The following is a 22,693-nucleotide window of genomic DNA, read 5'->3' on the forward strand; positions in this document are numbered from 1 at the left end:
GTGGGCAACACCCTATTTGTTCCTTTTCCACTTTCCCTCTCATCCTTTACAAGGTAAAGTTAGCATATATCAGATCACCATGAGAGTTTCCCTGGTGGCTCAGCGGTAGGTAATTTGCCTGCAATGCAGGGGACACAGGTTCGATCCCTGGGTTGGGAAGATTTCCTAGAGGTGGAAATGGCAGCCCACTCCAGTATTCTTGCCTGGGAAATCCCATGGACAGAGGAGCCTGGTGGGCCATAGTCCACGGGGTCACAAAGAGTCGGACACAACTTAGTGACTAAGCAACAACAGATCACCATGACTTGACTTGGTTTGACTGGAATATGCCCCCCCACAACCTGGTGTCCAGTTCCCTGCTCCACCCCACGGCTCACCCCTCCCTCTAGAGGTACACCCGCTACCGTGTTCTAGCTCCTACCTCATTATCCCAAACCTCATTCTGTATCTCCTCCCCCAGCTCTGTCCTCCTGAAGCCTGGAAGGCAGAGGAGGCTGAAGCCACAGCTAATGATATAGTGGACACTGCTGGGGGCTGGAGGGGTTGGGAGCGCCTCCCCAGGCCGTCATTGCCTCTCCCTTACCTCCTACCCTGAATGGGAGGGAGAAAGAAGGCAGGTAACCCAGCCCCCACAGCTCTCTCCTGAGTGAACAAGAGGAAAGGAATGAGGCAGGTGTGTCTGGCGGCTCCTGCCCACCCCTCCTCCCAGGGGACTCTCACCCGCCTGCCTGTGGGGCTGTCTTTGGGGGGATGGGGAGAGAAACCCTGTCTTTTCCAGAGGCAGAAGAGCTGAGCATGTGGAAGGCCCTGCTGCTTTAGGCAAGTCTGGGAACTGCTGGGATGCAGGCAGTTGGAGGGAAGGGAGCTGAGGGCAAATGAGTGGGGGTAGCTCACCCAGGTGGTGAGCCTACAGGGGTGCATCACCAGGAGGGCTTCCTTCCTTCTCACCCCTACTCAGGGGTGGAGAGACATGAGTTAGGTCCAGGGAAGTATGGAGATGTGTGTAGGCTGGCAACTGGGAAAGGGAACAAGACTTCATCCTTGGCTGGTTCATCAAGAAGGGTGCCATTCTGGGGTAAACTGAGACAGGCAGCAGGACTCGCAACTGTGAGCAGCAGGAGGCCTGGATGAAGCTAACAAAGTGTGTTTTCCCCAAGATCCTGACCCCGCCTCCCTCTCCACTGCCTCCTCCTTGAGGGTCTATTCCATAAAAACATCAGCTCTGAAAGCCAAGGAGAGGGCAACACTGGACCTAGGCTGCCAGCTCCGCTGTGTTCTTCTGAGGATCTAGATGGGAGGCCAACTGACCTGCCAAGGAGTACCCCAAGCTGGGGATCTGGGGGCACAAGAGGCCCAGAAAGGATGTCCCCCACCCCCAGCCTTACTTACACACCCTGCCTCCCCTACCTGGACTCAGAGAGACCAGAATCCAGACAGTGAGTCTCCTGGCCCTCCCCCGCCACCCTTCTCCCCGGCCGCACCTCCTAGCCCCACCTGCTCCCCGGGGCGCTGGGCTGGCTGGGTTGAGCTGGGTCTTGCCCAGGATTACTGCTCTCAGAGTGCCTCCTGTCTCTGCTGACGGGTGCTGCTGGCCAACACTCGTCCTGGCTTGTGGCAGAGGGCTCAGGCAGAAGGTGGACAGCTAGAGCTCTGGCCTCCAGGGCTCCTGATCTGGCCCCCTTGCCAACTTCCCCACCTCCCATCTAATCCAGGCCTTATCTCTGGTTGTCTCTCCTACCTGGCCCCCTGCTGTCAACTTGTTCCCCAGTCATCCAGTTCCCCAGACAGCAATCTCTGTGGGAATCAGACCATGACACTTGCCTGCCTAAGACCCTCTGAAAGTTCCCATTTCTCTTACATAAAATCCCAACTCCTTACCTTGGCCTGGAAGGACACATCATGTGTCCATCCCCTTACCCCAACCTGGGCTGCTCCTTTCTGACATCTGTCCCTTGATTTCTTCCCTCCAATCACACCTGCCTCTTTGCTTTTCCTTCTGAGATCTTTTTGACCTCAGAGCCTTTGCATTCACATGATGTCTGCCTGGAAAGCCCTTAATCCTCAATTTGTGCATGGCTCTGGCTTCCCTGGTAGCTCAGCTGGTAAAGAATCTGCCTATAATGCAGGAGACCCCAGTTCGATTCCTGGGTCGGGAAGTTCCCCTGGAGAAGGGATAGGCTACCCACTCCAGTATTCTTGGGCTTCCCTGGTGGCTCAGATGGTAAAGAATCTGCCTGCAATGTGGGAGACCTGGGTTTGACCCCCGGTTTGGGAAGATCCCCTGGAGGAGGGCATGGCAACCCACACCAGTATTCTTGCCTGGAGAATCCCCATGGACAGAGGAGCCTGGCAGGCTACATATAGCCCATGGACTCGCAAAGAGTCAGACACAACTGAAGCGACTTAGCACATACATTGTACACAAACATTTTAGCACGGCTCTCCTCATCGTGAGGTCTCCGCATGCAGTTCTCTCCGACCAGCAGTTTTATCTAAAGGGGGCCCACTCCCCACAAATCACTCTACATCCAGCACCTTGCTTTATTTTCTTCACATCACACAGCATTGTCTGAAATGCCCTTGCTTGTGCATTTTCTCGTTTATTGCCCATCTTCCCCAGCCAGAATGTAAACTCCAAGAGGGCGGGTGCTGTGTCTCTTATTCACATCTGTATCCCCAGCACCTCTCATCCCCACAGAGTGCCAGGCCACAAAGAGTGCAAAATAAATATCTGTTAAATGAACGAGTAGGGGCCGGGGCCGGTGGAGGAGAACCTCTGAGGCCTCTGCAGAAACACTTCAGTTCAGTGGTGTCCATTTCTTCTTTGTACTCCTCCTCCCCCTACCCACCAGCTTCCATTGGTTTCCTCCCACTCCAGGGGAAGGGGTGAGGAGATAAAAGGAGGCAAGACCAGAGCATGCCTGGCTGACACTGCCCTAAAGTGTGGGGCAACCCCCAGCCCAGCGGAGCTGTCTGAGCTTGGGGCGGAGATCCGGGAGGCAAAATCGGTCCTGGAGCCCACAGAAGTGAGTGGGGGAGGTCCAAGCAAGCCTAAACTGTCCCGTGATTGAAGTCTTAATGACCCCAGAGCTGGGAGGTTCCTATAAAATGTTGTGGTCCAGCCTCCACTCCCAGGAACCAAGGTGATGCTCGGCCAAGACGGCAGCCACAGAGGACCAGCCTGAGGGAGGAGAGCCGCCGGCTCACTTGCAGACACTGACCCACTCAGTGATGCGGCACTCCTCACAGACCACGAAGCAGCACCAGTGGAAGCGGCAGTGACAGCGCTCACTGCGTGTCTGCCGCAGGATGTTGTGGCCGCGGCCACAGCACATGCTGCCGCAGCCGTCGGGGCCCGCACTGCTCTTGTTGCACAGGCGGCCCACGGTGCCCGCCGAGTCCAGGCGCGGCTCCCGCTCGCAGAAGTCGGGCGACTTCTCGAAGTAGACCAGGTCGGCGGGGCTGGCGCGGCGCCGTGGCCCCGGAAGGCCCGGGGCGGGCGAGGGTGCCCCCGCGGGACCGGGCTCCAGCTGTCCGCTGTTGCGGTTGTGCGGCCGGATGAGCGTGGCGCGGTGGAAGCGGCTGCGCAGCAGCGCCCCCACCGCGCGGAACTCGGGCGTCACCTGCCAGCAAGTCTTGAGCTGGCAGCTGCCTGACGTGCCATGGCACTTGCACTTCCGCCGCATGTTCTCCATCACCGCCTGCAGAGGGAGGCACGGGGGAGGGTGACGCCCGCGGCCGGCCCCACTGCCCTCCTCCCCCACGCAGACCTTGGTCTGGGAGAATCTCAGAGGCTTTGCAAACCAACTCCCATTGAACAGAGGCAAAGGCTGAGGCCCGAGGCCGGTGGGTGCGTGGCACAGCTTCTCAACCAGGCAATCAGGACAAGAGTTCTGCCTTCTCTTCTGCTGTTCTGTCTTCCACCTCCCACCCCGTCAGACCCCAGGGGAATTCCCTCCTTCCTGCACCCCTTCCTCTCCCACCGCCTTTCCCAGCAGCTGCAGGGGGCCCTTGGAGCTGGAGGCTCTTGCTTCCTGAGGGGGATCCCAGATCTTCAGGGAAATTCCCTCTTCTTCCAACCCTCAGGTGGGGACCAGGAGCAGGGGTGTGCTGGCCCCACTACCTCCCATCCCAAAGCCTCTGGCCTCACTCCAGGCTGTGAGCAGAGACTGTAGGGAGTCTGAGAAAGCCCCTTGCTTCCTCTGGGCCCTGTAGCACTTTGCAAGGAGCCTAAGGGGAGGGCCAGGGGCTGGAGAGATTTCTCTTCCCCTCCTCCCCGTCATACAGGCTGGGGCTTATTCTGCCCAGCACTGAGTGCCACCATTCCTCCTAGGAAACAGCATCAACAGGAGCCAAAGGCTCTATCTGAACACAGAACCAAAGGGAACACAAAGAGCCAGACCCCCATGGCAATGAAAATGGAAAGAGGTTCCCAGGCCTCCAAGGGAGCTAGTTACCATAATACAACATACCCACTTCTTGCCCAGCCCTTAGCCTGCTCTTCTAAGTCTCCTCCCAAAGAGCCCCTTCACATTATCCTCACCAGAGACCCCAGAGGAAACTGGCCACATGCCCCTCCCCCTGCTCCACTCCTAAACACAAAGCAATGATCTGGGGCCCTCAAACCTGGGCAATAGGGCCATAAGAGAGGGACCCCATTCCTCCAAGTCTTAAAAGGCTCTGCAGCTTGTATGTGCAGCCTGTGGTGTCAACACCACGTGGAAAGCAGCCCAGTGCCTCCCCAGGCCAACAGCTCCAGAACATCTGCTTCCCACAGGCAGCAGCCATTAATTAACCAGTTTAACAAGGAGGAGGAGGCACTGTTGGTATGGGCTGAGGTAGTAATGGAAGCTTGGGAAAAGAGCTGCATGAGCAGTGCAGAACCGGGTGGGAGCTGGACGTGACCTGAGGGTGGATATGCCTCAGTTTACCTCACCTCTCAGTCATGATGGGAGAGCTGAATCAGCTCCAGTCTTTGTGGAAGAAGGAGGTGAACCAGCCTGGGCTGAGAAGCCAGGAGAAAGGGGAGTGATATGGAGAAAATGCCAGCCAGAGTGAGGAGAAGCCAGACACAAGGCCTGAGCAGACCAGGCAGGGCCGAGAGAAGGGACAGGGGGCTGAGTAGCCGAGAAAAGAGGGTGCTGAGCCACCACGGGGGGTTAGGGAGGCATCTTCACATAGACTACACGATAGAACAAAAGGGTTCAGGGCTCAACTGCTTGGAGATGAACCCGGCCTCGGCCACTTTCTCACTAGTTGCATTACCTTAGCCAAGCTTCTTAGTCTATTTGTACCTCACTTTCCATATCTGAACATGAGGAGAATAATGTAATCTTCAAAGGTAGGTGTAAGTGGAATATGCTAATATGCAGTAAAGGCCAGAACAATGCCTAACAGAGAAAGGACTCAATAAATTGAATGTATGCTATTACTTCCCCTTCTTTCTTTCGTCCACATCTCCTTCCCTTTGTCTCTTCCTTTCTGTCCTCTCCCTCTCCTCCTCCCCTCCTCTTCCTCCCTCTCCTCTCCTTCATCCTCCTCCCCTTCTTCTTCCTCCCCCTCCTCTCCTTTCTCTTCCTCCCTCTCCTTCTCCTCCCCCATTATTCTCCTCCTCCTCCTCCTCTTCTTCTCCCTCCTTTAAAATGAATGACCTTTGAGGGAGTATGAATATTGGAGGTGGCAGGGGGTGCAGAGAAACGAGGATGAAAACATAACACAGTACCACTGTGGCCCCAGGGAATCTCCCTTTGCAGGAATTTCTCATTCTGCACAGAAAGCCTGGTCGGGGGGGGGGGGGGGGGTGTGTGTCTAAGTATAGGGAAACAATCATGGAACGTTCACACTAGGGAGCCTTATGGATCATCCAGTTCAACCTTCTCACTTTATAGGGGAGGAGACTGAGTGGCAGAGCTAGGTCTAGACTAGGAGGTCCTGACTGCAACCCAGAGCTCTCCCCTCTGCTCACAGCAGGAACTGGGAGGATCAGGCTGCTCAGCAGAGGGGAAGCTCTTCCAGGGCAGAGGCTGTTTTGTCCTCATAGCCCCAGGCCTAGTCTGGTGCCTGGCATACAGTAGCTAGCCAACATACATTTGATGACCAAATTAGGAGGGGGCAATGATAAGTTGGGGCTTCCCTGGTGGCTCAGACAGTAAAGAATCTGCCTGCAAGAGACCTGAGTTGGGAAGATCCCCTGGAGAAAGGCGTAGCCACCCATTCCAGTATTCCTGCCTGGAGAATCCCCATGGACAGAGGAGCCTGGAGGGTTCCAGTCCATGGGGTTGCAAAGAGTCTGACACGACTGAGAGACTAAGCACACACAACGATAAGTTGCTGAGTTTGGGATAGTGGTACCGTCTCCAGAGGAGAGATGAGCCCGGGGGCGGGGAGGGCCCTAGGCAGAGGGGTCTGAGCCGGCCGGGCGGGGTGGGGCGCTCACCTGCCTCCCTACTCGGTTGTTGTGGAGCCTCATGCGCGCATGGATGTCTCTGTGAGGTTCCCGGGAGTCCAGAAAGTCTTTAGAGAAGCGCTCTCCAAAGCCCACGTCAGGGCTGCAGCCGCCCCACTCCCAGGAGTCCTGCAGGCCGGGACTAGCAGGGGGCAGGGCAGGGTGCTCGGGAACTCCGTGGCTCAGGCCCTTGCCGCGCTGCAGCGCTTCCAGCTGCAGGCGGTGCAACTTCCGACGGAAGGCCTCCTCGTCGCCGCGCCGGGACGCGTCGCAGCCGCAGGCCCTCAGTTTGCCCAGGGCGCAGGCATTGGATACCGCGTGCACCACGCCGGCTGCCGAGATGGCGTAGGCGAAGGCACTCTCTCGGAAACCTGGGCGTAGAAATGCAGGAAATGGCCTTTGAGGGGCCTTCACAACCCATCTCTCTGCCCTCCCCACCCAGCTTTCTCACGGCACCGAGGGGATGCAGAGGCCCAGTGTTGGGCGGGGGAGGGATCTGATACAAGGACATAGACTCAGAGAGGGGCCGAAATTACGCCACCGGAAGTTCTGCACGGTGGGATGGAGTGGGGAGGTCTCCCCCACAGCCCTCCTTTTTGAACTCCTTTCCCTTCACCCTTAGCAAGCTCAGAGTTTGTGTCTACAGCTCTCCCATTGGACAGACACTATCTAGTAAGCAATTTTTTTGCCATTAAAGACTTAAGTTATTACCTCTCATGCAATATGTGCAATTTTAAGATAAGCCTGCAGACAGAAGGCAAATTTTAACCTAAAAAAAAAATGACCAGTGATGGAATTCTGGGCCCCAGGGGATGGTAATGGGCAGAAGGGTAAATAACAGGAGATGGTGTCCTCCTAAGGTTCCCAGCGCCAAGATATCCTAACTGCAGCCACCCCCTTGGGCACATCATGGAACACCCTCTGATGGCCAGGTACCAGAGGGAGGGAAAAGAGCCAGCGGAATTTCCCCTTTCCCTGTCCACGTGACATCCCAGAAAGTCTACTCAGAAAAGGGCATTGCCCAGCCACTCTGCCTGGGTTTGTTCAGGTCAGCTGAAGAGGTTGTCTCAAGGATGCTAGGAGTGAGCCCCCTGCTGACTCGGGGTTAAGAGTATAGTCATGTTGAACACTGAGTAGGAACGGTTAGCTAAGGTAAATGCCTTCATGAGATGCTTAGGGGTGCAAAGCTTCCCAGATGGGTGACTCTCAGGAGCCCAGGACTTGTCTACACTGATCCGCCTCCTTGACATTCCGAGCTTGAGCCATCCTCTGGGTCTGTGGCAGGGGGAGGCCTACTTGCAGAGGAGGGTTGGGTTTCTGGACCTGCAAGCTACATCTTATTCTGAATCTGAGAAAGGACTGGCGAAGGGCAGGTCTCTGACCAGCCTCTGAACCTGAGAGAGAGTCTGAGCAGTGGGAGAAACCAAGGGCAATAACAGCTCCCACATGAGCAGGAGATTCGGCTGAGCCACAGACACCTGTGGGGAAGCCAGAACTCGCTGGGAGCTGATGGCTTAGGAGAGGCCAGAGATTCAGAAGAAAAAACTCTTTGATCCTACTACCTCAGCATGAAGACTGAGAAGACTTGTAGGCCTCACCGACCCCAGAGAGTCAACCAGGACTGGACAGAGACCCTAACCCAGTCCACCTCTAATGCTCACCCTCTGCATCACAGAGCCCTGTCCCCCTCTCCCTGCCTGGCAAAAAACAAAACCAAAAAACAAGATTTGTAAAAGAATATGAACTCTGGAGCCAGACTGCCTGGGTTTCAATCTTGGCTCTTCCACTTACTAGCTGGTAATATCTATGTGACCTCGGCCAAGTGACTTGACCTCTCTGTGCCTCAATTTTCTCATCTGTAAAACATCTGTCTCATTGTTGTTCCAAGAACTGAGTTAAGAAATTTAAAATGCTTAGGATAATACCTTACTCCTAGTAAGGACTACATAAACACTTGATATTATTGAGCAGTTCCTTCCTGCTGTCTGACTTCACCCACCCCTGCTGCAGTTTCAGGCTATTGCTCTTTCTTGTTTCCCCAGCCAGGCCCGGAGCTTGCAGCTCATGGCCCACTCAAGAACAAATCACTTGGGTCACCAGAAGCCCATAAAGCAGATGGTCCCTCTTTAGCTTCTCATTCCAGCTCATGACATCTCAGGACCTTTTCTAAGAAAAAACCAGCTCTGAGGAAACAAGAAGGAATAGAGAATAGGCAGGAGCCCTCAGAGGGGGCCCCGGAAACCAGTGGGAGTTGCAGAAGAGTAGACAGTGCCCTGGGAGGTGGGGCCCAAGGGAAAGAAAGGGAGACTCTAGCTGAGGCGCACACCCTGTATTTATCCCTTGTCTTTTATCTGTGGGACCCTGAGCACTTATTGCTTAGCGGGGGGAAGTCATCAGCCTGCTTCTAGGACAAATGGCCATATATAGACCACCAGAGGCAGCCCAGAAAGCACCCCTCCAAACACACACACGCACACACACACACACACACTGTACAAAAGAGGGGTAATGGAGCTGGGCCCAGCCCCAGCTCTCCCAGCTCCCAGCCTGGCCACTTTCTACTGAAGGACATTTGGCTCTGGAAAAGACCTGCTGCTGAGTAAGAAACCCAGCTAGCACAGTTCCCAGTCCTCTGACCTTGTCTATGCATAACATCTCCTTGCTGGCCCCAGGAGATGTGCTGGGCCAACCCAACCACCGTCTTCCAGGTTTCATTACATTCAAGGGCAGGCCTAGAGGAGTCTGGAGAAATGTAGCCCACAGCCTACAGAGAACACACCCCTACCGACCCTGGGCAGCTAAAGACACCATCCCATGGCCTCTGGCACCTCTCACAGCCACATGTAGGAGTGACTAGGCAGGGCTTGTGTGGTCACCCTCTGCTCCAAGCATTCAGAGAAGTCCAGCCCATTGGGTCTACCCCCAGCTCCCATTCTGGGCCCCAGTTTTGGTCCTGGCCCCAACTGTCTGGGGCAGACGCAGGCACAGTGCCATCTGGCCAGCTGGAGGGGGAGAGGGGTGGGGCCTTGGCCAGCTGGGCTGCCCGGAGCACTGGGGGGTGGGGGCTCTTAAAACGCACAATTAGCCACCCTGCCTTTGATCTGGGACAGGGACTGCCAGCATCTAACTGGAGTCAGCTGCTGCTACAGGACGCAGCCAACGGCCAGGAAGGGGCTGGGGGAGGAGGTTTGGAGGGCAGGGAAGTGTGGAGGAGAGAGGACTCGGGAGCCGGTGGGAACTAGGAAGGTTTAGAGAAGCTTGGGACCTGCCCATTCAAGTCAAAGAAGGAGGAGAGGTGGAGAAGTCTGGTCTCCATTCCCTCCACACAAATAATCTGTGTGCAAATAATCTGTGCGTGTTCATGTTCCCAGCCTGGGAGAGAGAGAGAGAGAGGGTTGCCTATATGTGGGAACACTTAGGGGTGACACTGAACGTAGCATCACGTCTTCACAACTATGGGTAGGTGTTGGTGTGTGAGAGTGTGTACATGTGTGCATGTCAGTTCCATTATTTGATTACTTCTCCATTGTACCAGTTCACCTCTGGGCACCGGGTAGGAGATCATGGTGGCCTTGCAGCTTGGGAGGCAGTATGCTGGGGATTGAGTGCAATCTCTAAGAACAGCTGGCCTACACTTGAGTCCTGGCTCTGCAGCTCATGTACAAGCTGTGTGACTAATGGCAAGTTACCCAACCTCTCTAAGCTTCATTTATAAAAGGAGGAGAATGATAGAACCTAGTGCATGGGTTTTGTTTGAAGGCCCTACAGTACAGGCAAAGTGCTTCAGAACACAGCAAGTACTTAATATGTTTTGGGTAATTTGTTCGATCCCTGGATTGGGAAGGTCTCCTTCCGGAGAAGGGAATGGCAACCCGCTCCGTTATTCTTGCCTGGGAAACCCCATGGACAGAGGAACCTGGTGGGTTACAGTCCAAGGGGTTGCCAAAGAGTCGGACTCAACTTAATGACTAAACAAACAAGAATAACAGGACTTAGGTGATCCTGTTAGGATATGATTAGGATTATGGTTAGGATAATCATTAGGATATGATTGCCTGTGCCTCAGTCTCCCCATGTGAGTACCATCACATATCCCAAGCCCACGCATAAAAACAAGACTCCCTGAGGGTGAATGTAAAAGGGAGGTGGGAGACAAAGAGCCAGGGCCTTGGAGAGCAGAGGCCAGACTCTCAAATTGCTGGGTTCTCCTGGGCTGGGAGCCTGGCTTACTGCAGAGCCTCACGCCCCCTCTTTCCATCCATTCTGAATGAGTCTGGGCCTTAGGCAGGGCGGTACCCAAACTGTGCCAGTGCTCCAGGACCTGCTGCGTGAATCTACTCTCTCCACCACATCTGTCCCTGTCTTCTCATCCCCTCTAACTCCAGTTAGAGTCCAGCTCTAAACAGCTCCTTCCTCAAATCTCCCTCTGCATCCTGAGTAAGAGATGGAGTTCTTTAATCCACATAATAAAGAGCCCCTTCTAGCCAATGTTTGTCCAGCATCTCACCCACCCAAGCACCAACCATGTGAGTCCTCAGAACTGAAAGCTGGGGAATATCAGGATCCTTGGGTCACAGCTGCCTCTGAGATGGGGGTGGTCCTTTCACAGCTTATTTAGGACTCTAGTCCCTAGACACCCCATTCTCCCTGCCTCCCAACTCCCAGGTTCCAGCAGCCCCACTTCCCTCTGCTTGGTTGGGGAAAGCCCTATTGTGTGTCCTGCTTCCCTAGCACCCACTCCAGGTGCTCAAACACCCTTCCCTCTACCTCCTACATGAGAACTCCATCCCTTCAGCCAACCCATCACAGGAAAAGTGTCAGGACAATTAGATAACAGTGACAGCACTCAGGTGGAAGACCTGGGGGACCATCTCCTGGGAGCAGTCTCTGAATTTTAAATGTGGCGGCATGCATGTGCATGCTAAGTCACTTCTGTCCAACTCTTTGCAACTCCATGGTTTGTAGTCCACCAGGCTCCTCTGTCTATGGCGATTCTCCAGGCACGAATACTAGAGTAGGTTGCCATGCCCTCCTCCAGGGGATCTTCCCCACCCAGGGATCAAACCCACGTCTCTTATGTCTCTTGCATTGGCAGGTGGATTCTTTACCCACTGAGCCACCTTTAAGAGAACTCCATTGGCAGCCTGGGTCAGAGGAGGGGTCACCATACTGATATTTCACATGGGGAAACTGGGGTCACCTGATCTCCTCATGGACAATCTATGACTCGAAAAGAAGGGACACTGGGGAAAGAATCCAGTCCAGGGGCTCCTTACCGCCAAGACTGGCCCATAGGGTTCAAATTTAGCTAGTCCTTGAGGTGATGGGCAAAGAAAATGGTCCTACAAGAGTGTGGAGTGAGTGAGGCAGGGCAACGGTGGCCCTGGGAGGTGAGCAGAGGGGTGGGAGGTGGACATTTCGTTCCAGAAGCCCTCCGAGGAGGATGGAGAGGTAGAAATGAGGTGTTGCAAGGGGGGAGGTGGGGGCGGGGGGAGAGCCAGAAGCCACAGAGGTAGGCCGGTGTTCTGAGGCCAAAGGCAGGAGCCCAGCCTCCCTGCAGGAGTCCAGGAGCCGCGCTGTCCCGCCCCCTCCCCGCGCTGGGCGCCGCCCCGCGCCGGCTAGCCCCGGCAAGTCTCCCCCCCTCCACACCTCACCTCCCCCCCACCCGTCCCCCCAGCTCACCTCCCGCTTATTAAACTGCAGGTGAACCCGGGAGCGCCTGGCACAGCGCCAACCCCGCGGGGTTCCACCGCTCCGAACTCTCCCCCAAGTGCAAAGCCCCCGTGTCCTCCACCAGCCCGAACGGGCCTCCCCCCGTCGAAGCAGTCGGGGCGCCTGGGTTCACTCGGTCTAGAGGGGGCAGGAGGACCAGAGGGAAAGAGGGGCCACCGAGAGACACGGGTGCCCGAGTCCTCACAGAGCGGATCCCGGAGCAAACTCGGGGCTCAGCGCTGGCGAGAACCGGACTTCGGGGAGCGCGGGTGACCCAGAATCCCGGAGTGGGTTCGGGCGCGCGGCAGCGGGGAGCGCCGGCCCGGCCCGGCCGGGGCAGGAGAGATGCAGGGGCCTGTCACTTCGTGTCCGTGAGCCAGGCGGCAGCGGGGGCGGCCAGGGCGGGGCGCCGGGCCGGAGTTGGGCCGGCCGATCGGCCGAGGGTCGCGGGCATCCTCTCCCGGCAGACGGCTGGAGGGGCTCGGGAGCGGCGGGGCGGGCGGGGCGGGAGCTCGGGACGGGGTGGGTGGGGGGGTCGCCCTCTTGCGAGGCGCGCGGCTGGGGCCGGGAGCCGTCTGCCGCGGCCCGCGGGGATTAGTTCGCGGCTGCATGCCGCCACACGCGTCGGGCTGGGCTCGGCCGGGGAGAAACAGCGCCCCGGGCGCGCGGGGGAGGGAGCAGGGAGAGCGCGCGGGGGCGGGGCGGGCGGTCAGGGGCTGGGCTGGGGAAGGCTGGGCTGGCCCCTGACTTGGGGTCTCCGGGGATGAGCGGAGAGGTCCTGGTGGACAGGCAACGCCCCTGACTCAGTTCTTTCTGAAATTAGGGTCCATTAGGGTCTGACTCTCCCAAAAGCCCCTGGGCTCAAAGGCCACCGAGTACAGGGGTACCTGGCCTACTCTGCTGTCACCTAAGAATCGCTGTCCCACCCAAGTAGTTGCGCGGAGGAGAGATATACCCAGTTAGGCCCATCCAGGAGGCAAGACCCCATCTTTTTCCAAAGACCTGAATCAAAGTTTAAGATACCAGGGCAGGAGGTGGGTTTGAGTGGAACTGAGTGACAAAAGCGCCTGCCATCTCCAGCCCAAGCCACTCTAGGGATTGTCCAGGTGGGTCACCCAAAAATCCAGGGATGGGGACAGATAGTAGGCTGCAGCTTCTCCTAGCCATGAGGGGGAAAGGGATAGGCAGGACTGTAAGTGAAGCCTACTGGGCAGAACACAGGCACAGACCCAGTGCCTCTGATTCAGAGAGGGTTTGCAGGGGCAGCAAGGATGACACAGAAGCTGGTGGTGTTCCCCGCTGGGAAAGGCTTCTGCAGAAGTATAGTTTTACCTGCTTAGGCTTCCCTCGCCTACACTGTTGGGCAAAGGTCCCTGACCCCTCTTCTTGTGGAATCTGGGTACTTCATCACAGGCGCTCCATCCTAAATGCTATTTACTAGTTGGGTATAGGGTAAATTGAGGCAGGTGACAGATATGGGTATTTCCTGGGCCTGAGTTATGCAGAGTCAATCTCAGGGCAGGATAACCTAGAAGTTCAGTTCTCAGGCATGAAACCTGCCACCTGCATCCCACATAGCCCAGCCTGGAGCCACATCTGCCCCTTTTGTCTGACTGGCCCAGAGCAGAGAGGAAGGAGGAGAGCAACATGGCCAGAGCTTGCCAGCTTGAGGGAGTGGGTTAGGGGACAGCTGGCAGATCAATTCTGGAGTGGGGTTGCTGAATGGGGTGGGCAGGGCAAGGGTGAGGGGTGAGGGGCAGCTACCTCTGCTGAAGATGGGACTCTCATAAGGGATCTTGTTTCGAGTTTCGAGACTAGAGCAATTCCAGCGCTGATCCCGGAACTGGTGCTGGCACTCATGTATGGCGATCTGGATGCCCTGGATGGCTGAAGCAGCCACATCAGGGTGGCGCACACACACCTCCATCTGCCGCTTGCTCAGGCCTGGCAATGTCAGGCACACCGTGTTGGCGTTGAGCACAGGCTCCTGGGGGAGGCGGAGGCCCAGGATATCGTTGGGTGCAGACCTGCAGGCAGGTGGGGTTGGGGTGGGTGAGCGTTTTGGGGGGCTAGGAGGGCCCCAACTAACTATACACTCTGTCCCAAAGGCCATAATCCCTCTGTTCCAACCCCTGCTTTCAAGGGTTGAGCCCATCAGTGTACCCCCAAAGCACTCTCCTTTTCTCAACCTTCTCACCATCCTCCCCTCCAGGACAGCCCACCAGCCTGCACACCCACACCGATTAACACGTGCAAATGTGCACACATCCGGTATGCCTGCGCACAGGGTATTCCTAAGTACATCCCCAGGCACTGATGCTCTCAAGCGCAGCATTCTCCCGGAGACCACTCCCAATGGCATGCTTCAGACAGTCACATTCATGCAGACACACTTCTGCACACATTGAAGCGGACACACAGATGCAGGAACACTTACCCACATGCACACTTCATCAGACAGTTATACACATACACACGGACCCTCACAAGTTCACACACATGTTCATCTGAACATACATTGATCCATGAGCCCTCAGAGCCACACATGTGCACACACACAGACTGCTATTTACAGCTCAGCTTGCTGGGCTCACTTGACCACAGCCAGAAAGACACACACACACATGCATATGTACCCTCAGAACCCTTCTAGCTGCCTTCTCTCGTTGACCCCACCTGGGCGACCCCCTTTGGGCTCCCAACCCCTGCCTCTGCCTAGGGGCAATCTCCAAGGTAAAACTTGGCAATTTGAGCTTACTCCTGGGGCGAGGTGTGTACCCCCAGCATAGCAGGGACTCCAGGTTAGCACTTGCTGCCCCCTAAACACACACTTCCCCCTCTAGTAGCCATCACTCTTCTGGGCACTGCCCTGGTCTCCCTGGCCTGCCCTTATTCTGTCACCAGTTCAACCCCCTCCTGTGAGAGTACTCTTTTCATTGGTCACCAACACTTTCCTGCGACACCGTCCCTCCCTCCTTTCAGGGTCCCCTGCCCCAGCAAGCGCGCAGAGGCCCCTGTGGCTGGGGGTCCCAGCTCCGCAGGAGGGCGGGGCATAAGGTGAGGTCTCACCTGGGCACGGAGGCAGCCAGCAGCAGTAGGAAGAAGAGGAGAGCGCAGAGCGCGGGCCGCGGCTGGGGCCGAGGTCGGAGCCGCAGCCAGGGGCAAGGGTGAGTGCTGCCCATCGCGCGCAGGCCGTGATGGGCCAGGAGTGGGGGGCTCACAGCCCGGTGGGACCGGCGAGCCAGGGGCGACGGCGCATGATCCGCGGGGGGTCGGGGCGGCTGCGACACACAGCTCCGACTCGGGTCACGGCTCCCGGAGCAGACGGTGCCCGCCTCCCTGCTCCATGGGGCAGCGCCCCCGGGCACCGCCCTCGGGGGGGGGGCGGCGGGCGGGCGGGCGCACCGGGCACCTCCTGGCACAGGGGTTCGGGGAATTTCCCGAGGCCCCCCTGCAACAACTCCTTGTGCCTCTTGAGTGTAAGGGGGGCCGGGAGGTGCTATGGGCTAGGGAAGAGAGGCTGGGGTGCCGGGGAGCCCCCGAGCACAGCGCGGTGAGCCTGCGCTTCCGAGGGCTTGCGAGGCGGGCGGCGAGGTGGGGGGAGTCGTGGGGGGGGCGGCGCTGTCTGTGCCCGGCCCCACCGCCCAAAAGAGTGAGTGACTGTCCCGGCTCGGGGAGCCCGGCCGCCTCCCCTTTCCTCCCCCCCACCCCCGTGTCTCAGGGCTCTACCCCACGTGACGTCACGACGACGGGGGAGGGGGGCAGAGGCGTGCACTCCTCCCGAGGCCACTGTGTCTGCTCAGCATTGGGGTGGGAGCAGCGGTGCAGACCGTGCGGGGAGAGGCGGGGAGAAGGGGTGTTGGGGTCTGCGCGATCAGGCGCAGGGCGGTGCCAGTGAGCCGGCTGGCTGGTTTGTGTGGGAAGGTGTGTGTTACTGCGAGGTGTGTGCGCCTGACTGAGCGGCAGCTGCTGGGGAGCCATTCCACCCCCCACCCCCCCTCATATACACACCTGCAGGGGCTGGGAGGGGCTAGCCCTCTGCTCGCCTCCCCCACCTCAGGAGGGACTTCCCAGGCTTGGCTGCTGAGGCAGGTGTGGGGTCCTGCAGAGGGGGTTGGCAGCCCCCTATCTCGCTCTTGTTGGCTGTGTGACCTTCAAAAGGTGCCTCCTGGACACCAAGCCACCCTCTGCCTCAGTGAAATAAGGTTAATGAGACCCACCTCATCTCATCAATGAGCCAGAGAAAGTAAAATTCTGGGACTCCAGTGAACACTTGTCTGGGAGCAGAGCAACCAGGGGTGGCATACCCTAAAAGGAGGGATTAGAGAGACTTTTAATCCTAAAAGTGCTTTGAGGTTATCTTAATTCATCCCCTTTTATTTCATAAGAAAATACTGAGGCTCAGAGAGGGTCATGACTTACTCAGGGTCACCCAGCAAGTTAGTGGAAGAGCTGGATCAAAGCCCACTTGCACACAGCAGCAGATGTCCCAACAGTGAATCCTCCTTCCCCACGCCCAGCCTGTAGATACCCCAGGTCTCACCTTGGCCCTGCCTCTTGGTCCTCTGGGAACTCCCAAACACCAGTTTCCTGGCTCAGGGCCACTTCTCTCTGGGATCCTTTTCTGTCCTCACATCCCAGCTGAACACTAGGCTCACCTAGTAGGATGAGTGTACCAGACCCAGGTGAGGACCCAAAAGCCAGAGAGTTTGGGACAGAGGCTCCAGCTTTTGTTTCTGGCTCTAACCTGCACCCTGATAGCAAAACCTATTCTCACTGTGGCCTTGACATCCCTCTCTGTAAAATGGGCACAAGCCTCTCACTCTATACATATGCATCCCTCCCAACCTCACTGCTCCCTTCTCTGAAGAGAGCCCCTCCTGGCTTAAGGATAAAGGACCAGAGCTTCTGGGCTCAGAGACAAAAAGGGGCCCATTCCTGGAATCGGTCTCCCCTGGGGAATCAAACGAGAGGGGTGGGACCTATCCTGTCCCCAGACTGTCAGGTGGTGGGGGCGGCCTGAGCAACAGCAGGCTGACGGCATCTCCCTCCTCCTCTCCCCCATCTCTGCCGGGAGCCACCGCAGCTGTCAGGAATTAAGGGCTTGAGGCTGCTGGGGGTGGGGGTGGGGCAGTGGGGGGAGCAGTCTGGCTGGACAGCAGGGAAACAGCCAGGGGCAGGAAGCAGTCTGCATCAGCCAGAGCCGGGTTTGACCCCAGCCGCCCTCTGCCCTCCCCATTCTCCCCTACCAGGCTGCAGGAAGAGCGACAGCTTGGGTCTAAAGTTTGGGAGGGGTATGGGGAGGGGCAGGGCAGAACCAGTCTCAACCCTGGAAGGATGCATGAGCCCAGAGTAGGAGAGGGCACCAACAGGGACAAGCCAGACTGGGGAGCCATACTCCCATTGGCTGCTGGGGAAACTGAGGCCCAGCAAGGATCAAGCAATGGGTTCATAGTCCAGGCTGCAGTCCTCCTTGCTTGGCATCTAGCGCTCACACCAGCCTGTCCCACGCTGGATGCATTGTATGTTTCCCCTGGGGTAGGCCGTTGTGGGAAATTCCAATTCTGGGCTCTGTGAAGCTGAATCAGCCTTTCCAGAGGGAAGATCTGGGGGTCTGCAGTTCTAACCAATGTTTCATGTGCTTTTCAAGGGGACCACATTTGGGAAATGCCACTGACCTGGTTTAGTGGCTGATTTTTTTTCCTTTGACCTTCATCAGATGAAGACTGATCTCTTTGCTCCCCTACCCTCCACTATTCATGAAATACAGAAATGTAAAGGAGAGGGAGAAGGCCCTTTCATTGAAAACTCCAGGAAGCAAACAATGCCCAAGCCTTGCCGGCACTCAAACATGGCACTAGCCTGCTGTCATGAGGGTCCAGGAGTGCCCCATCTGGGGTGCTTCTCCCTAGCCCTGAGAAGTGAGGGCTTATGTGGACCCATGACCTTGGCATATGTGAAGATGAAACCCTGAAACGGTGTCTGCTGCTGGAGCCCCAACCCCACAAGACCCATGCCATGGGCAAGCCCCTATCAGCAGCCCCCAAGCCCCACCCTGGCCCTGCCCTGGGCTCTGGCCCTCAGCCTAGCCCCAGCCCCCGCAGCCGCTGCCTGAGACCACAATTACAGGGGCCACTGGGGGTTGGGGAGACCAGGGATGAAAGGCAGCGCCGGAGAATGGTTCCAGCTGTGGCAGCTCCATCGGAGGTTGCAAGGAAGGGAGGGCCAGGGAGGCACCAGGGTGAGAACAGGTGGGACCCCCACCGCCCCAGCTGAGCCCAGTCCAAGCTCAGTCCTGATGTTTTGCTGGAGAAGGTTAGCTTTGTGAGGAAGGGAGGGAAGGAGCCCCAGAGTGACGAGGCAGCTCTTCCTCCTCTTGTCCGGGCCTCAGGGACCATGGCACCCTCAGGAAGGTAAGGAAAGGGGAAGAGCCAGCAGCTCCAGTCTCCCAGACCCCTGTGTTAGGTCCGGAAGGGGAGGGGAAGAGCTTCCTGAGTCCTGGGCCTTCCTCCCAGCCTCCCCGCCCTTCTGCCTGTTTGTTCCGGCATTCCCTGATGTGGTCACGCACACATCTGGAGCGCCTCTGTGCTCTTCCCCCATCTCCCCAGTTCCACATGTCCTCCACCACTCAGCCAGCGGGGGACCTCGATGGCTCAGACTGTGCCTGAGGCTGGGCAGCTGGGTGAGCAAGACGGGGGAGGTGGGGTGGTCATGGTGTTGGGGCATTTCTGAGCTCTGCTTCCAGCCCCCATCCCAGTCCTCAGGGCAATGATGCAGAGCCACCTCCAAGCTTAAAGAGGACCAGGATAATGGTCCAGATGGTGCCTCCCAGGCCACTACTCTCACCTTTCATAGAAGGCAGTTCCCAGACTCCTGCTGTAGTTCCCAGTCTCTACTGGTCACAGAAGATGGACGCTAACACACGAGTGCCCGTTCGAAGACTGCAAGCACTCTTACCATGTGCTGTCAGGTACCCTCATTTCATAATGGGGAGACTGAGACTCAGAGAGGGTAACCAACTTGGCGCAGCTTGAGCTGGCAAACTAGGCCGTTTTTTCCCCCCATTGTTATCGTGCTACTTCCACTGAATTCCTTTTAACCTACTAGGGATGGTGTCAGTTTCTGCCACTGCCTCAGTTGTCTTCCCTAGCATCACAGAAGAGGAAATCCAGCATCCCACACCCCATATCACCGCACCCCCCACCACCCCGCTCCAGAACCTGGCGGTAGAGACAGGCAGGCATCCCAGCCCTACATCTGGGTCAGCCTAGAGGTCTCAGACAGTCTGGATCCCTAGAAGCTTGACCTAGCTGTCCGTGGGTCTCCTTACTTCCTTTCCAGCCTACCCTCTCTTACTGACAACTCTCTGGATTCCCCAGATGTCCTGCAGGTCCTATCTGTGGGCCGTGTTAATAGGGAAGCTGGGCTCTGTGCACCCTCTGGTGGCCTCTGAGAAAAGTGCAGGAGACTTTTTTTTTTTAACATAAGTGGTGTACCCAGCCAGGGAACTCTGCGGGGAAGGCACTTGTTCAGTCGTTCAGTCTGTTTTGACTCTTTGCAACCCCGTGGACTGCAGCACACCAGGCTTCCCTGTCCTTCAGCATCTCCCGGAGCTTTCTCAAACTCATGTCCATTGAGTCAGTGATGCCATCCAACCATCTTGTTGTCGTCCCTTTCTCCTGCCTTCAGTCTTTCCCAGCATCAGGGTCTTTTCCAATGAGCAGGCTTTTTGCATCAGGTGGCCAAAGTATTGGAGCTTCAGCTTCAGCAGCAGTCCTTCCAATGAATAATCAGAGTTGATTTCCTTTGGAATTAATTGGTTTGATCTCCTTGCAGGCCAAATGACTGTCAAGAGTCTTCTCCAACATCACTGTTCAAAAGCATCAATTCTTTGGTGCTTAGCCTGGAGAAGGCAGAAATGTGAATAAAAACCCTATCCTGTAAAGTGCTTCATTTTTCTTCCATGGGCCCACAACACTGGTTCCATTCTCCCGCCTTGGTAAGTTAGCCAAACCCCTTAGTTCAAGAGATTATCTCCATGATACTTCCCTGAAGCCCAGGTATTTGACTTGAGGGAGCCAGGAGGAAGAAGATTGGAAAAGAAAAAGAAAAGAAAACCCAAATGTCTTTTCCTTCTCATTGCAGCCTAATACTTCCTCTCCATACAGGCTTCACTCCGGGGTGCTGATGTGATCTTTGAGGGCTGAACCAGGTGAGGTCACACAGGTGTGTGTAGGGGGTATTGTCAGGGGAGGGCTGATGCCCTGGAAGCCATGTAAAGGGTCTGTCATACCCAGGATGAGTTCCCCTTCCCTCTTTTTCACTTGAAGAACTCTTCTCTCCTCACTGTGCCCCAATTCCCTGTGGTTCTAGGGGGGCTACCATTGCCAGTCGTGGTGGCACATTTCCCTGGACACTAGTTTTTTTTTTTTTTTTTCCTGCACTATGCAGCATGTGGAATCTTAGTTCCCACTGACTGGACCCATGCCTCTTGAATTGGGAGTGTGGAGTCTTAACCACAAGAACGCTAGGGAAGTCCCCCACACACACACTCCCCACCCCGCACTGTTATTAGTTCAAGGATAGGCAAGTGGGTCAAGTTGACCTGATCCCAGCTTCCTTAGGACTTCTGCTGGGAATTCCATTCTTTTTTGATCTTTTTTGGGTCAGCGGCACTGAGAGTCTAAGAATGTAGACATAAGGCTGCCATAATAGAGGAAGTCTGTCTGCAGCAGGAGAAAATAAGGACAGTATGAAAAGGGAAATAGAAACAAGTCGAAACAATAGACCTGGGAGTCGGGGTGAGAGAGAGAGAGGTGACGTCAATCATTTGGGCCCCTGGGCTCAGCAGTGCCTAATTCAGACTAACCTGGACTTCCCAGGTATTCTTGTTGTTCAGTCACTAAGTCATCTCCAACTCTTTGCGACCCATGGATTGCAGCACACAGGCCTCCCTGTCCTTCACTATCTCCTGGAATTTGCCCAAGTTCATGTCCATTGAATCAGTGATGCCATCCAATCATTTTCAGGTATGAGATCCACTAATTAATTCCCTTTGGCCTAAGTTAGTTTGAGTTGGGTATGTTCATTTGCAGTCAAGGCCTGCCCAATGCCTGCAGAGCATCAATTCTCTATCCCCTTTCTTAACTACCATTTATTAAATACAAACTTGACATAAATTATTGTATCAAATGCTAAGTGCTTTGCATATCTCAAAGAACCTGCCCCAAAATTATATGAGGATGTGGATAGATTATGATGGGTGTAACAAGTTGCCCTTGTCCTACTGAGAATCCCACAGACAGAGGAACCTGGCAGGCTACAGTCCATAGGGTCGCAAAGAACTGGACACGACCCAAGTGACTTAGCACACACTCAGCACATTGAGAAGTGAAGTCTGTTTTCTCTCCCCTTGAATTTTGGCTGGTTCTGTGACTTGTGTCAACCAAAAGGGAATGACAGTGATGCTGGGTACCTTCCAAGGCTGGACCCTAAGAAGACACTTGCAGTTTCTGCCTTCAAGTTTGGCACAGTATAATTTGAAATCCAGCTTTATGATGAGGCCACCATGCTGTAAGGAAGCCCAAGCTAGTCACATGGAGAGAAGGAGGCTACCGGAGAAACTCTGGGACACTGGACATACATGAGTGAAGCCCTTTGGATTGTCCATCCCAGCAGAGCTACCAGCAGAATCAGCCAAGTGGATGACCACAACCAATAGCTCTGTCACAAAGAGCAGAACCACCCAGCTGAGTCCTGATAATTCCTGACCTAAAGGATCATGAGGAATAATACTTTGGGATTGTTTGTTATGCAGCAATGGATAACTGAAACAATGATGTTCCCATTGCATAAGTAAAAACACTGGGACTAAAATAGCCTATATAGTAAACTTCTAAGCAACAGCAATGGTTTCCAACCCAGAGTGCCTGAACCTAACGTTCATGCTTTGTTCTGCATACCTTGATGGGAGAGTCATTCTCCACTGCAGTTTTTGGAATGTGGGGACACTGGGGGCTCCGAATCCCAGCCATTTGGCTATGTCCTCTTCCAGTCCATCTGGAGAAAGATGGCGGCCTTACCCTCAATTCTGGAAAACCCAGAACCCCAAACCTTCTGTCCCTTTACCCTCACCATTAGCTTTCCAAGAGGAAGCAGAAAGGCAGAAATGTGGTTGGATACCAAGAGAAACCTTGGGACAGCTTTGCTTCACCTCCCTCTCAGTTTGATTGGAAATGCCATTCTAAGGTTTTTCAGTGTTAGTGGGGGTGAAGTTAGATTTGATGACAACAAAATCTGATGTTACTAAGGACATTTTCATCACATTCTACCGTTTATAAAGTTAACTTTTAAGTTTGGGTGGCCTTATAAGTCTACCCTCAAATTCCCCAGAAACAGAAAAACAAATAAACTCCCCCCACCCCGAATTAGGACAAGGGCTAACCTGAGAACTCAGCACACCACCAGAGGCTTCTGGTCCTCTTTCCCTAGATCCCCTCAGTCTGCTCATTAAAGGGGATCCCAGTTCTCCCCTAG

General features: G+C 55.7%; 1 protein-coding gene and 1 long non-coding RNA gene across 2 annotated transcripts; one reads left to right on the forward strand and one right to left on the reverse strand.

Annotated features, from left to right (window-relative positions):
- Nucleotides 1–2,535: 2,535 nt before the first annotated feature.
- WNT10A (Wnt family member 10A) lies at nt 2,536–15,760 on the reverse strand. Its single transcript, XM_055398624.2, has 4 exons — nt 15,227–15,760; nt 13,922–14,184; nt 6,437–6,816; nt 2,536–3,701 (listed from the first exon to the last, which is right to left on the reverse strand). The coding sequence occupies exons 1-4, from the start codon at nt 15,337–15,339 to the stop codon at nt 3,204–3,206; spliced, it is 1,254 nt and encodes a 417-aa protein (XP_055254599.1). The 5' UTR covers nt 15,340–15,760; the 3' UTR covers nt 2,536–3,203.
- On the forward strand, nt 15,108–22,055 carry LOC129538440 (uncharacterized). The gene is made up of 3 exons (XR_008682215.2): nt 15,108–15,324; nt 20,326–20,369; nt 21,610–22,055. It is a non-coding gene; the product is annotated as an uncharacterized LOC129538440 (long non-coding RNA).
- Nucleotides 22,056–22,693: the final 638 nt, after the last annotated feature.

The sequence above is a fragment of the Moschus berezovskii genome, chromosome 2, assembly GCF_049115385.1.
Source record: "Moschus berezovskii isolate FMDL1 chromosome 2, NW_MosBer_1.0, whole genome shotgun sequence".
NCBI lineage: Eukaryota > Metazoa > Chordata > Mammalia > Artiodactyla > Moschidae > Moschus > Moschus berezovskii.